Source organism: Pinus tabuliformis, chromosome 7 (assembly GCF_031772625.1).
Source record: "Pinus tabuliformis cultivar Carrire ecotype Pingquan chromosome 7, CPIR1, whole genome shotgun sequence".
NCBI lineage: Eukaryota > Viridiplantae > Streptophyta > Pinopsida > Pinales > Pinaceae > Pinus > Pinus tabuliformis.
Window position 1 is genome coordinate 1,591,328,438 of NC_142293.1, and position 16,857 is coordinate 1,591,345,294.

General features: G+C 35.1%; 1 protein-coding gene across 1 annotated transcript; it reads left to right on the top strand.

Moving 5' to 3' along the window:
* Positions 1-705: 705 nt before the first annotated feature.
* LOC149254187 (plasma membrane ATPase 3-like) lies at positions 706-4,606 on the top strand. The gene is made up of 12 exons (XM_089454715.1): positions 706-832; positions 920-1,039; positions 1,461-1,559; positions 2,384-2,521; positions 2,686-2,820; positions 2,972-3,151; positions 3,336-3,455; positions 3,568-3,690; positions 3,818-3,922; positions 4,027-4,171; positions 4,263-4,427; positions 4,539-4,606. Exons 1-12 carry the CDS (start codon positions 779-781, stop codon positions 4,604-4,606), a joined length of 1,452 nt encoding a protein of 483 aa, XP_089310841.1. The 5' UTR covers positions 706-778.
* The last annotated feature ends 12,251 nt before the right edge of the window (positions 4,607-16,857 follow it).

The following is a 16,857-nucleotide window of genomic DNA, read 5'->3' on the forward strand; positions in this document are numbered from 1 at the left end:
ACATTCAGATTAGGTTTTTGCCATGAAGATTCTGACAACATTCAGATTAGTTTTTTTTCATCTTTAGAATTCACTATGTTGAATGTTGTAACCAAACCAAAAAGTTAATGTGAGTAAACTAATGCTGAAGAGTCAATTTATAAAATAACAAGAATCAAGTGTTTTCTAAAGTAAATTCATGGATTATAAAGCACCCATCATGGAGAGTCCAAGCTTCCTTCGATAGCTCATTGTCTTTTACATTAAGCACTCTGTAAATGTGGAAAAAGGAGGACCATTCAAGCTTCTGAATTGACTCCGTGATCTGAAAAAGAATGGGTTACAACCTTGCATTTTGCACTACAACTTTTTTATTTGCTCAATGGATAACCAACTTGGAATCTCCCAGAATCTGAATCTTAGAAAGACCAATCTGCAATTTCATAAGTGCCCACAGAGCTGCAAACTCTGATTTAGAATTTGAACCAGGCCCAGGAGCATATCAAATAAGTAAAACGTGTGAGAAGTTTAAATGGAGGACCAACCCAACCCCACAACGAGTAGGGTGTCCTTGATAAGCCCCATTGGAATACGACAAGGAATACCATAATCCAAAGGAGGCATTATTGGATTCTAGATATTAAACTTTTTTGGATCAACCCTGTATTCCTTAGTTAGCTTTGTAACCAGCTTTGCAACAGCCTCCACAGGGACCTATTTATCGGTGATGCATTGATCGCTAGATTGCATGTGTGTATCTTGTGGGCACCGGGGTGGTGAGTAAACCCGATTTGCGGAAATGGGTGACAAGGCTGCAACTCTGGAAGCCATTAACAAAGAAGCTGTGGATTTGGTAAGGAGGACTTGAATGCCTTTTGAGTCTTTTACCAGTTGTTTCTATGGAGCTTTGAGATTGATTTTGTGAGGTTTGTTAATGCAGGAAAATATTCCCATCGAGGAGGTTTTTGAGAATCTAAGATGTAGCAGGGAGGGTTTGAGCAGCCAAGCTGCGCAGGAGAGGCTCACTATATTCGGATACAACAAGCTCAAAGAGAAAAAGGTAAGGGTAGCTTCGACATATTTCTAATTTTGAGCTCAGTTCCGGAGTTGAGCTGGGATTTGAGATCTACGGGGAATTGAATTTCTAAGGTTGTTTGAGCCTTGAGGTATGCAGAGTAAAGCAAATTCTTTGGTTCTACTGTGAAGCGATTTCTTTCACGGTTAGAGATATGAACAGGCACAGTGTAATTTCCATGGCTTATATCGTTCTTTAAAATAAATACGTTTTCTTAGCTTGGTCGGGCTTATACTGCAACATCAAATCTTTAGGCTACAGGAAAGTATATTGCCTAGGCTTCCGATGAGGGATCCTTTGTCATAGCTTATGCCAAGAGGTTCATGCACTTGGGGTTTATGCGGAGTACTTGAACATTGTCAAGAATTGATTAAATTTAACTCCATGACGTCTTTTGGGTGCGCAGGAAAGCAAATTTCTCAAGTTTTTGGGTTTTATGTGGAACCCCTTATCATGGGTTATGGAAGCCGCAGCTGTGATGGCCATTGCTATGGCGAATGGAGGAGTAAGCATCATACACTTCTAATTCCCCTCGTTGATTCTATTATAAAGCAGCTATCAAGCTTCATTGCTAATATCATGTAATTAGTTCTATATATTTTGTCAGCACAATCGCTACACTCATCATTTTTCTATCTCGAGTTCTTCGTCTCTTTGCAGTCTCAGTCATTACTAGTGATTTGTCTTTCTCGTTGGTAAAACAACTGTTGATATACTGCTAATGCCATATTTTCTCTGTTTTTGAAAACTCTTGGCTATTTACACCACAAATATCATGTTGTTACTTTTATATGTTCTATTTTTTTTTCTATGGTGTTTTCTTCTCTGCAAGGGCTTTTCCTAGTCGGGCCTACAATGTGTGCATTCAGTTTATCAAACATGTTTGTCTGCCTGTCTTGACTCTTCAACATGCTTGGATAATATACCCCCATTGATCAATCCATGAACTAAACACATATCTTTAAAGTTTGGCCATTCCTTCTGATAATTGTATTTTTTTGGCAAATTGGTCATGGTTATTCTTTTTTTTTCATGATTAATAATATTTGCTAGTACTGTTGCTAATTTTGTGTTTTCTGTGTTCGTTTGATAGTAAATAGTAGTGTGGCATTTCGTCTCTCCCATTGGATATCATTCCCCTCTATTGTATTTTTAGTAGTTCACAGTATTACTTCATCCTTATGGTTCCTGTGCATATTATCGGAAAAGAAGATGGCTTCTTGTTCTACCGTGTCACAATATTTCTCTCTTGTAGCCAGTATCAGTCAGGGCATACCCTATCCGCTCTTTTTAGTTGAGGCTTTAATCATGTAAATTGTATCTTTGCAGGGAAAACCTCCTGACTGGCAAGATTTTGTTGGTATTCTAACATTGCTTGTTATAAACTCTACCATAAGTTTCATAGAGGAAAACAATGCTGGCAATGCTGCTGCGGCACTGATGACTCGGCTGGCTCCAAAGAGCAAGGTCTGTTCACTATCTTTTGTATGAGTGGCAGCCCCGATATTTTCAGTTTTCTATCCTTGGTTTTGCGGGGAAGCATGCAATTGGATGTTCAGAATCCTCTTAAGATCATGGGTGCTGCAGTTTTAAATTCCTTAGTCAATGACTTAAGACTTTGAACTTAACAGGTTCTCAGAGATGGACAATGGAGTGAAGAAGATGCAGCGGTGCTTGTTCCTGGTGACATAATCAGCATCAAACTTGTAGATATTGTTCTTGCGGATGCGCATCTTCTTCAAGGAGATCCTTTAAAGATTGATCAGGTCTTAATCCAATCCTTTTCTTTACTTCTTATTTCTGATTACAAGTGCTGGAATTTTCAGTGTGCTTTTATATGGTTTCTGGGATTAACTTCGACTATTTTGGTACTTTTCCTGAGCCACGTTTTATGACAATATTTTTGAATGTGTGTAGTCTGCCCTCACTGGTGAGTCATTACCAGTAACAAAGGGTCCTGACGATGGGGTTTATTCTGGCTCTACTTGCAAACAGGGTGAACTTGAATGTGTTGTCATTGCTACTGGGGTCCATACCTTTTTTGGTAAAGCAGCACATATTGTGGACAGTACAAACCAAGTTGGCCACTTCCAAAAGGTTGGTATTTATTCTGGACTTCTGATTCTTTTTTTGTCCTTTCTCTTATTTCATAAATACATAATTTTTGGTGATACTGCAGTTGTACCAAATTGGCTAGTTAGGGTCCGTGGTAATATTGGATGATCCAGTACTGTTAGTTTCCTTCAAACAAGTATCAATTACTAATTGTTGTCATGAATAGGTTTTCACGAAAGGATATGACAAGGATGATGTTGTCCTGATGGCTGCAAGAGCATCCAGAACAGAGAATCAAGATGCCATTGATGCGGAAATTGTTGGGATGCTTGCGGATCCTAAGGAGGCAAGTATTTTTTTTATGTCATCATATTAAATTTTAGTTGATAAGCAGGCCTATGCTTATTTTACTGATTTGTATCTTTTGTTGTGGGTTTTAATATCCATGGATGTAAAAGGCGCGGGCAGGCATTCAAGAGGTCCATTTTCTTCCTTTTAATCCAACTGGCAAGAGGACAGCTCTCACTTATATTGACAATGAAGGGAAAATGCATCGAGTTAGTAAAGGTGCTCCAGAGCAGGTATTGTTCTTTGGATGTTTGACCTTCTTCATTAGGCTTGGTAATGGGCTGTATTGTTTAGAAAGTGCTTCAAAACTTATTTGTACACATTCTATTAAAACTGAAATGACCAAATACTTTCTGCTAGATTCTTAAACTCGCACATAATAAGCCAGAAATTGACCGGCGAGTTCATACAGTTATTGACAAGTTTTCTAAACGAGGACTTCGCTCTCTTGCAGTTGCATATCAGGTTAATAATATGGCTTCTTTTGCTTTATCCGTGGGCTGAATCTTCCCAGTAAGTTCTTCTTGTTGATTATGTATATCTTTATAGCTATCTCAAAATGTTTGCAGGAAGTTCCAGAGGGCAGGAAGGAGAGTCCAGGAGGGCCCTGGCATTTTATTGGATTGATGCCTCTTTTTGATCCCCCACGCCATGACAGTGCTGAAACAATCACAAGGGCTCTTAATCTTGGTGTAAATGTCAAAATGATCACAGGTATGGTGAGGTTATGGTGTCATCAGTTTCACTATTGTTTTTGTAATGCAGCGAGCCGACATTTAACTATTTACTTGCAAATGTTCATCAGGAGATCAATTAGCTATTGCCAAGGAGACAGGTCGCCGACTGGGCATGGGTACAAACATGTATCCATCATCCTCTTTACTAGGTCAGGACAAAGATGAATCAATTGCAGCTTCTCCAGTTGATGAACTGATAGAGAAGGCTAATGGTTTTGCTGGTGTTTTCCCTGGTGAGCAACAATTATCTTTTACTTCTGTGTTTTTTCAGATACTTTTATTTTTTCATTTCCTTAATTAGTGTTTGATTCCATATCCTTCCTGATTTTGACTGGTCATTGCAGAGCATAAGTACGAGATTGTTAAACGATTGCAGGCTAAAGAAGGCAGACATAGGAATTGTTGTTGCTGATGCAACTGATGCAGCAAGAAGTGCTTCTAACATAGTCCAGTCAAGAAACTGGCCCCATAGCTATTTTGTTACTATGTAATATTTGCATCCACTGTGAAATGATTTACGACTGAGAGTACATGCCTGCCTTGAGGACTTATATGAGTTACTGGTTTTCAGGTTTAAAGATCGATTTATATGAATTATTGGTTTTAAGATTTAAAGCTTATATGAATTACTGGTTATAAGGTTTAAAGATCGATTTATATGAATTATTGGTTTTAAGATTTAAAGATATTTTTCAGTCTAGGCAATTAATTTTTCAGTCAAGATTGAACAAAATGTTTATTTGTGGTTGAGCATTATTGAAAGGGCTGAATTCGATCACTTTGTATCTCCAAACCCTGTTCCTAAATGATTTTGTGCATTTCTGTTTAGCATCTTCATTCAAATAAAGCTTCTTTAAGTTCATAATCGTTCTTGTCATACCTGGACAGATGGATGCAAATGGTCGCTGCTCTGCAGCATGTAGGCCAGTCAAGAAACTGGCCCCATAGCTATTTTGTTACTATGTAATATTTGCATCCACTGTGAAATGATTTACGGCTGAGAGTACCTGCCTGCCTTGAGCGACTTATATGAATTACTTATTTGTGGTTCAGTCCATTTATTCCTTGACCTCTGCCTCCCATCCTCTCCAGACTTGGGACAATTTCCGCCAGGCCAACTTTTCCAAGTTCTGCAATTCCCTGCAGACCCCGGTAGGGACTACCGCCACGGCAGTGGCTCCTTGTTTATAAGTGAGAAATTTTCCATAATAAAAATAAGTGTGTGAGTTAAATGTAAACGAGTGAAAATTAAATGAATAAGAAACCTAATATATCATTGAAATGAAGTCGAACTAAAACTTATGTATTTAACTTTGCAAATAAATTAAAATTACTAATCTTTTTTATAATTTGTTCTTTTACTAAATTTTCCAAATAAATTTAAGATGTTATCAATAACTTCAAATATTTTACTTTATTTTATTTTAAATTCTTTTGTCCATTACTATTTTTATTAATTTCAAAAATGTAATAAAAAAATATAATTTATAATCTAACCATATTAAAGACCTATGAGAACACAACAATATTTATTAAATAAATTAATATATATTTGCAATCAATCAGGTTTATTATATAATATTAAAATTTCTAACTATATGTGATATTTTCCGGTTGAAAATTAAATGGATATTCTAGCTTTAGAAAGTAAATTATTTGTTTGAATATTTATACCTTGATCATCATATTTATGATATAAGTATTATATTTGTATTTGTAAATATATGTTATAGTTTTTGTTGAAAAATAAATGAATATTCTAGTTTGAGAAGTAGAATCGTAATTTAATATTTAAATTAATGTAATAAATTTGTTAGATATGAATTATGTTAGGATTTATTTAAAGGAAGATATTTAAATAGAGATTTTATTTTATATTATTTATATATTTATTTATTGTAGGATTAATTAGATCAAAGAGATTTTGAGTTTACGTTTTCGGAAGACTATAATTTGGATTAATGTTTCATAAAATATTTAGTTAAAAATTAAGAAGAAAATGGAGTTTAAGATGTCATAGAAGTGAGTGGCTAAGGTTTATTATTTGTGACTAAGTGTGATTTTTCAGCATTAATGATAGATATGAAACATTTTATGTTGAATTAGGGTTTTCATTTGTTCTCAGTTGGCTCAATTTGCTATCAGCTTGGATATTTTTTTACTATTCCATGCATTCACAGTTTATTGGGCTTTTCCTACCACAAGACTATGATCTGGTGGTGTTTCTCTAGTTCTTGAGTGGTTGAGATCATTGCTTGTTCAATGGGTCTCCCAAGCAGATTTTTTTAAAAAGGCAGAGTCAATTCCCTCTCTTGATTTGGGGTTTTCCTCTTTTGTGAAGAAGAATGTGACTACATTGAAGAAAGAAGATTGATTGGTAAGTTCACTAGCCTTTGGCCTAGTTATAATTTTGTTTTTAGAATGGACCTTTGTTAATTGGGTAAATCATGATCCTGTTGGTATTTTCTATTGTGGAAATGGTTATTATGCTTTTATTTTTTAAAACAAGGAGGATAGGGATCATATCTACATATCTGGACCTTATTTCATGGGCACTAGAGGAATTTTTCTCACCCACTGGTCTTTGGATTTCAATCCCATGATGGAAATTTCTTCGCACTAGTGTGGATCAAATTGCCATATATTCCCCCTTTTTCTTGGGGTACTAATGGTATTTTCAAGGTTATAAGAGATAAATCGATGTGATTCATTTCCAGTGGGTGGACAAGGAGAATAAATTCTCTTGTGCTAGAATTTGCGTTGAAATGGATTTTTCAAAAGGCCTTCCTAAGACAACTCAGCTTAACTTGAATTATTGGTTCCATCTTTAGGCCCCGATTATGAACAGGCTCCCTTTAAATGTAATTCTTGTCATGAGTATGGTCACTTTGCAAAAAGTTGTGCCAAAACTCTAGCTTCTCAACTTTCTTCTAATCCTCTTCCATTTTCTCATAGTAATGATGAGAAAGGAGCATTCAAACTAGTTACAAGGAAACAAAAGAAGCATTTGACTAAGAGGTTGCATGCTAGCAAGCCTAAATCTTGTCTGCATTCTCCTCCTCCAGTAATAGATATGAAGTTTTGAAGTCCCCAGAGGCAAAATTTATGGGTGATGAGGCTCAAGTTGATAAGTCAATCCCAAATCAAGTGTCTCCAAAGAATATTAATTCATCCATTGAGGAAAAGTATTCATCCAAGGATACTGACAAAATCCCTCTTACAGAAAAGAAAGAAGAAGAAGTTGGAAGGAGGATGAGGAGGAGATCAAACCCCCCTCTTCTTCTCCTTCCTATTCAGATGTGCTAAAAAATAATATGTGTTCTTCCCCTCCTTTAACAAGAAGTAGGAAATATCAAAGCAAGAAAACCCCAAAACTGGTGTCAAGAATTCTCTTGCCTCCCATGGGTCTAGCGGTGGGTCGATTTCTCTCAAATCTTAGAAATGTTTTGTTTTTTCATCATCTTGTGAAAGTAATTTGTAAGAATCTACTCATGTTCTCAAGAAGCAGTAGGTGCAAGCTTTAGAAGGTCTGATATAGGATTGTTACCCTAGTTTCTTTTTTTTGGGTGGAGGATGGTTTTTAGCTCCTTTATTTTTAGATTCATGGAAGAAATTTTCTTTGTAATAGTCATTCCAATGTACTTGTTGCGTGTTCTAGGTGCAAATTTTTATTAATACAGATTTTTATTATTATTGTTATTAAAAAAAGTAATTTATGCCTTTTATATAAGTGATGTTTTAATAGTAAGCTTTCGAAGTGTTATACATCTCATAAATAAATTTTAAAAATATTATTTTCTAAGTTCATTTCAAGAGCTATTGTAAATACTATGATAAAAGGATTATATGCATGGATACTCACAATGGTTTTGCGTCCACATTATAAGTTGAATACCGTTGAAGACGGAAATGAGTATACGGCCATAATGAAGGCTTGATATTACCACATGAAAGAGCCAAACATTATGAGAAGAATATCATACTTGAGAAACCTTATTCCTATGTGAAATAGATTTGAGACAAAATATTGTCAATTGGAATTTATTGTAATGGTATCTCATAAAAACTATGTGTGTGTGATACACGTGAGATAATGGATTTATCCATGGAGGATAGAAAGAAATGTTCAAGTTGGAACACCTACAAATAAGGCCATTGCAATGACATTGGAACCCTAGGTTGTGCCTTGGTCACCATGAGTTATGTACATGGATGTGTTGTGTTATTTTAGAACAAGCCAGAGGGATTGCTTGTTTTAAGTCTCTCTAAAAATATTTTACCTTCCTATGCAAGAAAGCCTTGGAAAGGTGGATCACTTGAGAGATTGATCAACAAAGAAGAGCATGCCTGAGCCTGGAGAGTGAGTGACTACAAGGAAGGGAAGGCTTGAATGAAGTTTTTGTGGAAGATTCATGTTACGGACATAATGGAACCATTAGTGTATTAAGTGTGTTTAAGAAAACAATAATGTAAATTAATGCCCAAGGAAACTTGGTGAAGCAAGGAACAACCATACAAATAAGTATTGTGTTAGATTACATATTTCCTTGAAATGCATGTTTATGTTGTGGAGATACATGATCCTATGCATAATTTTATCACTATGTAAAATGGACATAATGTGCATGCATATGTTATTATTGATTTAGGCATGAGTTGGAATGCTAGAAAATTGGAGGTAGTTAGATAGGGAATATGAATGACATTGCTAAAGCAGTAATTGAAGTGGCATGGAAAGTCTTGCTAACATGAAAGAGGACAATGAAGTTGGTGCAACTAAAAAATGCATGATGTACACTATTGTGGTGAACAAGGACATCTAGGATAGGTGTTACTGTAAGGAAGAAGATAAGATAACTTAAACGATATGTATGGATTTTTGTATTAATTTATATATAAAAATAAAATAAAAAATGAACCAACTTGTTGGGAATGCTAACACCAATACAAACTATGATACCATGAGGGGGGAGAAGTGACAAATGGTAAAGGTGCCTAGGGGAATTTACAATCCTTTCCATGAAAATTCAAATTCAACTCTGAACATTTTTCCTCTTTCCCAAAATTAATTTATTATGAATAACTAGGTAGTTGGAAAAAACTCCTTGTTAAGTTGTGGAAGATGAGGTGGCAATTAAAATGGTTCTTTAGAACTCAATGAAAGCAATGGGATAGAAAATTCCTTAGAATTTGAAGTTGACCCATGATCTGACTGGAAGAATAAGGAAAATGTAGGGATGTACAAGAGAAAATTTTATTGAATGTGGAGAATTATAAAAGAAGAAAAGAATCACAAATAGAAAATGAGGTGAAACCATCATTCACTCATTCATTTGGTGATACAAATAAAGTGGATATACATGAGTGCCTCGAGCAATGAAGTAGAATGTCTCCAATCCCAAGTGGAATGTTAGATAGATCATTCTAGGTGAACAAGTTTTGTTTTGGGTGCCCAAAAACACCCAAAAAAGTGTTAATCGTGTCTTAGATCATTGTTGTTGTGTTATAGGATTAGAAAGAATGAATTATTCTTATTAAACACTTGTAGGAGAGCTATGGAATGTATCTGGGTAGTGGTCTTGATGATTTGATGAATGATGAGTGAGCATTATAATAAATGGGTAAGAAAATTACCATGGGACCATAAAAAAAATAAGGTATTTTCATGAATTTCAACTGAGAGGCATATAGAGATTGTGGAGGCCCTAAGCATAGTGGGGAAGAGAGTTATTTAAATTATTCATGTGCGTGAAGGAGAGTTTCCTTCACCTAAAAGTGTTGAAAGATGGTTAGAGGGTTGCCATCTATGGAAATATGATTTGTAGCTAATCCTATGTGTTAGGCCCCTATAATACTAGTGTAACCCCTTATTGTTATTAGTATAACCCACTTATTATATTGATGTACCCATGTAGTGCCCATATTGTTACTATTGTGCCCCATAGAAGCCCACTATTGTTATTATTGTGCCCTTACATTATTATTGTTATGTCGGCTCTGATTATGTTATGACCCCTTAGACTCCTATATATAGAAAGGAGGTCTTTTCATTTGTATCATCCAAGAATTGTTCATTTATGTAATGTAAAGGAGTTTGTCCCCTCGAAGAGGCTGAATTCTAAGGCGTTGATCTATCTTTTCTATCTTTTCTTGAGCTGGTTTCATAACATTTGGTATCAGAGCTTTGGATTCTAGGGTTTCGCTGCTCCAAACAGGTCATCGTGGCATTTTCGCTATAACTTTTTTTCTGTGACGTTTCAGAAGTCGCAAAACAAAACCCATTTGAGAATAAATCGCGCTGAACCTTGGGTCCGAATTTCAGATATTTTAGCGCGATATTTGCGAATATATGATCTGAGGAAGTTGGTCTTTTTGCAGACTCCTGAATTACATTCCAAACAGGTGACCTGGGAAAATCGTCATAACTTTCTCTCTGGGGATCGGATTGAAATTTCGTAAGAAGGTACAGAAAGAGGACAAATTTTAGTTTCTTGTATGAATTTTTCAGATCCAAAGGTTGAAACAGTGACTTGTGGCACGTCGTACAAGTTCGCTCTACTGAACTAGTCTATAATCAGGTCATCTTGGGAGATTGTGCATAACTCTTTCTTGGAGAATCCAATTTGGATCAGACTGGTGGCATTGGAAAGAGGACACAAAGGGCTACTACAGGTCACAATTTCAGAACTTAAAGATCCGAAAGTACATAGTTACAGTCGTTTCAAGGTAGAGCTCCTAAAATCAAGAAAAAGCAAGATGAGGAAGTTTGATGGCAAGGATCCGGTAAATTGGATACTTCAGATGGAGCAATATTTTGATATACATGGTGTACAACTGTTACAAAAGGTATGTATTGCATCTTCATATTTAGAACCAGATCAATTTTTATGGTATAAAGGGCTTTGTTCTTGTAAACAACTTGTTACGTGGTCAATTCTCACGGAGGAAATGATAGCACATTATGAGGATACAAAGAGCAACACCTTCTTTAGAGCAACACACAACAACATGGAAAGAGTAAAAGGGCTTTGTGACATATTTGAAAGTAAAATTATGGAAACAAGGAAGTCTACCCCTCACAACTTTAAAGATGGACGTGTTGTTTCTCCTAGCCTTCCACAACCTACAAGGGTTACACCACAACAATTGGAAGAAAAAAGAGAAAAAGGGCTTTGTTACAATTGTGATAGCAAATGCACTAAAGGTCATAAGTGTGCTGAGAAGAAATTATTTTACATAGAGTATGAAGAGGAGGAAGAAAAGGATCAAGAAACATCAAAAGAAGAGGATATATGCCAGGACCCGACCCCAGAGAAAGAAGAAATGAATCAGAACATATCTTGTAAACTATTGGCAAGAATGACCACTCCTCAAACTCTCAAGATAGAAGGACATATCAAGAAGAAAAAGGTGCAAGAAGTGAAATATCACATCAAGAAAGAAGAAATGAATCCAACCATCTTGTAATTCACTGGTCAGAATTACCACTCCTCAAACTATCAAGATAGAAGGACATATCAAGAAGAAAAATGTTCAAGAAGTGAAAGATCACATTGAGCATCAAGAAATGAATCCGACCATATCTTGTAAAGGATTGGAAGAAATTACCACTCCTCAAACTCTAAAGATAGAAGGACATATCAAGAAGAAAAAGGTTCAAGCAGTGAAAGATCACATCGAGCATCAACAACAAGTTCTCCAACTTTTAAAGGATAACGCCACTTCGGTGCAAAATCAAATGAAACAACAGGTAGATCAACATCATAGTGAAAAATGTTTTAATGTAGGTGATTGTGTATTTTTACTGCTACATTTAAAACAAGCTATTTATGAGAAGGAAATGTTGGCAATACTACATGCACTTAAAAAATGGCGACCTTACCGAATGGGAAGACTCTTCAAGGATGAGGATGTGGAAGCATTGTTTTGTGCTATTTCTATTATCCAACTAGATTGGATAAACGAAGCAAGGGATGAATGGAAGAAGGACAAAGAAGTATGGCCACTTATTCAAAAGTTGCAAAAGATCCCAATTCAAACAATATTGCCAGATATTGAAAAGGAAGGAAAAATCATATTGGAACTTGGAGCAGTCACAGAAACAAGAACCCGACAGCTACGAAATCGATCAATTTCAGAGTATCTCATCAAGTGGAAGAACTTACCTGCTGAAGATTCCACAGGGGAGGACAAGAATTTTAAACAGAAGCATCAAGAACTACTCAAGCGTTGAGGACAACGATTTTTGAAGGAGAGGGGCATGTTAGGCCCCTATAATACTAGTGTAACCCCTTATTGTTATTAGTATAACCCACTTATTATATTGATGTACCCATGTAGTGCCCATATTGTTACTATTGTGCCCCATAGAAGCCCACTATTGTTATTATTGTGCCCTTACATTATTATTGTTATGTCGGCTCTGATTATGTTATGACCCCTTAGACTCCTATATATAGAAAGGAGGTCTTTTCATTTGTATCATCCAAGAATTGTTCATTTATGTAATGTAAAGGAGGTTGCCCCCTCGAAGAGGCTGAATTCTAAGGCGTTGATCTATCTTTTCTATCTTTTCTTGAGCTGGTTTCATAACACTATGGTTGGTGGAAAATGATTCTTCTCAAATCAGTTGCTAGCTTAAAATTTGAAATAATTTTTCCCTCTATTCATATGGTTTCTTTTCATTTTCTCTTTCTATGATGTTGGTAATTAGAAATGAAAAATTATGTCTTGTGTTTTATGGAGTTGGGGATGTGGTAACATATGTAAAAAGTTTTTTTCTTTTTGTTATGAGATTGGTATTTAGTTTTCAAGGATTTACCATGTTGAAGAATGTTGTCTTCCATATTGGATTCTCTCTATGTATGTCTTCTAAAACGAAATTTCTTGTGGGCATAAATTTGCACATATGATGTAATGGCTATGTATCATGAAATATTGAGGTGTTGTAATTGAGACTCCCTTGGTTGCAAGAAATTTCGTCTGGTGAGAGATGAGTTGAGCATAAGGCTGTTCTCCCCTAAACCATGGTCCTTTTTTCCTAATTTGAATCCTTGAATTTATAAGGAATGCAAAGTGTTTTGTCTTCAATAAACATCTAAAAGATAAATTATATTTAATTTCCCTATAAATGAACACTCTCTCAAAAATCATGATATAAGTATTATCATTCGGTTCCTACTCTTAAGTTATGGCTAGGCTTTGAGATCCCTCTAAAGGAAATTGTAGAATTAGTATGTGTAATGGTAACAAGAAGAAGTAGTCTTAATTTTCCACTGGGCATTGGAAGTCTAGAAATATTAATCTTAAAATAAACCATACCTTAATGTTCGCCTTTCCATTTGATTCATATTTGACTCTTAAAGCCTTAACCACCTTACTAGATCTAGAAAAATAGGTCTAACGTGACATGTTATAATGGTGTAATCTAGGTTTTGAGGATATCAATTGTTTTTTTTATTGTTATCATTGATCATTTATTATGTTCATGTGAATAAAAATATGTAATGAAATGCTTACAATCTTTCTCTCCAAGTTTTCATTTTGTTTAAAGGAGATTGAGGATCCATGAAAACTCATAAGGAAAGAGGAGAGTAGAGTTATGAGGTCCATGAGCTAGACAAAATTGCGTTAATAATGATGACCCTTTCAAATAAGAAATAAATTTTATTTTAACCTCCACATGAAAATGAGAATTTTAATAATGAATGAGATTAGTGAAATTTATTATTTAAATACTAATGACTTGGTAAGGGAGAAGACACTTGAATACCCCATGAATCTACCATGTGTGCAAGGAAAAGGTTACCAGATGGCAAACTTAAATTGTATTGAAGAACATAAAAAGCAATTCCAAATTTTTTATATCGATACTTCATCAAATTTATCATCAAAAATTTGGATCCCTACAATTTTGTGTTGGACATCAAGCCATCAATTTTGGCATGAGCTTGCTACTATGTTGATGTTTTAAACCGTTGATCCTTCCATTGTAGGTGATGGGGAACATACATCAAATTCAACCCTTCATGTGATCAATGTAAGATTCCAATTTCCTTTGTGTGGATGCACCCTATATGGCTAAGTTGTAAAATAGTTTCATTAATAAATATATGTATATATAAAATATGCATACATATTTACATATACATAAATTTCTTGCATAAAAGTGTGGAATTTGAGAATTATGGTATTGCGCAGTTTCTTTTGGAATATATCACAGTGCTCTACATACCCATAATCATTGGCATGATTATATATATATATATATATATATATATATATATATATATATTATATATATATAGTGTGTGTGTGCACACGTATTTAAAAATATTTCCTATACCATTGATCTGGACCCATGAAATATGGGACCTAATCCAATATCGACCTAATTGTGTATGACCACAAAATGGCTAGGTTTTGTTGAGAGTAAACCTTGCAGCCAACTAAATTGAATTTGTGCCTATGCATTGAAGTGTAGAGAACTGAGGATGCATGAAGGAGCACCAAGGACTCCCACTCACCACTCTATTGGACAACTGTCTTACACATATGAATTGATTGGATTTAGGAAGGAATAATTACAGTGATGTGGGGCTGATGGTTGAGGTAATTTATGGATCAAATATTGTTTTGGGATGAATCTCAATGTATCATGACCATACCTTCAATTCTAGGGCCAATGGCACGTCCATCGATGTTTAATGCCAATGACCAAAAAAGGTAACCTTGGCGAATCTGGTCAATGTTTTACGTGGAACTCATTACAAAATCTAGTCAATGGCCATTATTTTATTTCATACCATCTTTGTCAAGGTCGATGGCATAATGGAGTAATGCCTAACAAATGCTCCAATGCTCAATGGTTCTAGTAGCCTAAAGAATTATCTCAATGATGGTGCCATCATAACTTTCAAACAATCATGTCATTGCCCCAAAAACCATCAAGTAGTGTTTCCACATGGATGGAAAGATAGTCCATCACATTAGCAAGTTTATATAAGGATTGACATTGTGAGTCCTTATGAATTGACTCAATTTTCAGTGGCTCTTTTCTGTATTTCTTGTGTTTAAATTTCATTGACATATTATTAATTATATTGACAGGTGTGGTCTATTTTATAATAGGGTTTCTAGGTTAATAATTAAATTACAAAAAATAATTAGGTGTATGGTTTTGGATTCCAAAATGATTGGATATCATTCATCGTATACGAGAATAGACGATTGATACTTCGCTCAAACCGTCATCTTGTGTGTTTTCCACATTTTACTTTTCAATTAAATTGGTCACTTATTGTTTTCCTCGCAACATGTATGCTTCTTCACCACCTATCTTGCCCCATTTTCTCTTCCTTAACAACATTTTCCTTCTTCACCACCTACCATGCCCATTTCCTCTTCCCTAACCACGCTTTTCCTTCCACTAAGTGTTTGTTTCTTCATGACCTGCAACCACAATAGTTACTTTTGACCATGTTTTTGTATTTTTTTGTAGTATGGAAGACAATTATTGAAGCTTTTTCTTAGAGCCTACGAACTTATGCCTATTAAACGTCTAGGATAGTTATATGTGTGTGTGAGGGGCCGGGGGTGTGGGTGTTAAAGAAATATATATATTATATAGTTATTATTTGGCCTATAGAATTCAAAATTCTAATTTAGAAGAGAATATTATGTAAAAGATAACATCGCCATCCTTGTGGATTATACAAGTTCTAGGTGTGTATATTGTTGGGGTGATTTTAGAATTCGAAATTCTCATTTAGAAGAGAATATTATGTAAAAGATAACACTTTCATCCTTGTGGCTTATACAAGTCCTATAGGATCGAGGTTATGATGTTACATCCATATAATTTGATGAGGATCCACCCCATACACATTCTTTAAGAGGGTTTGGGATGGAGTCAAGAGGATAATTAAAGTTATCCTTGTTTTAACATAGTCTTAAAGTACATGTGAGAGGATCAAGGCATGATATAGGTGGGATCAAAGTTTTGGTATAATGCAAGGCATGGATGAGCCAAAAAATAAACTAAAAAGATGAAAGTATTATAATAGGGTCCAACATTAGGTTGCAAAGACCATGAGTTATCTTAAAAGGCTAATAATTATGTGGAGCCAATAACAAATGAGATAAAGCTAATAGTTAATTTTTTGTATGTCAACACCAAAGAAACTTTTGAGTAGAGGGTTGTTGAAAGACATTTTAACAAGGATGTAGCATCCAAGAGTTCTTATGCCTACAAGCTTTACTTAGCTAACTTGTGAAATTGGGGTCTCTAGGAAGAAATATAATACATGTCAATAAATGATGGACTAATTGCATGCCTATGAAGGATAATGCACAAGAAAGATGCAATTCATATCTAGACATAGAGCTTTTTAGTATATTTTGGGAAGCCATAAAACTACTTATATTTGACCTCAATAGTAGGTTATGTTGCATGAGATAAGAGCCATTGTGTAGAGGAGTAGTCTCTCATAAAGAGAATCATACCATGGAGGATATGATTCAAAGAAGGATCGTGTAAAGGAGTGTGAGTTTTTGTAATCAATATGAATCTTTAATCAATTTGGAAGAATTCAAGGATGAAAGTGTGTAGAGGATGCTCTTGCACAAAAAATCGACTAAGGATATATATGACTGCATGTAATT

Bases quoted from the DNA above. Each gene is read 5' to 3' on its own strand.
- LOC149254187 (XM_089454715.1), top strand. From the start codon at position 779: ATGGGTGACAAGGCTGCAACTCTGGAAGCCATTAACAAAGAAGCTGTG. The intron at 2,522-2,685 runs GTCTGTTCACTA...TGAACTTAACAG, and splicing joins GGCTGGCTCCAAAGAGCAAG to GTTCTCAGAGATGGACAATG. The intron at 3,152-3,335 runs GTTGGTATTTAT...TGTCATGAATAG, and splicing joins AAGTTGGCCACTTCCAAAAG to GTTTTCACGAAAGGATATGA.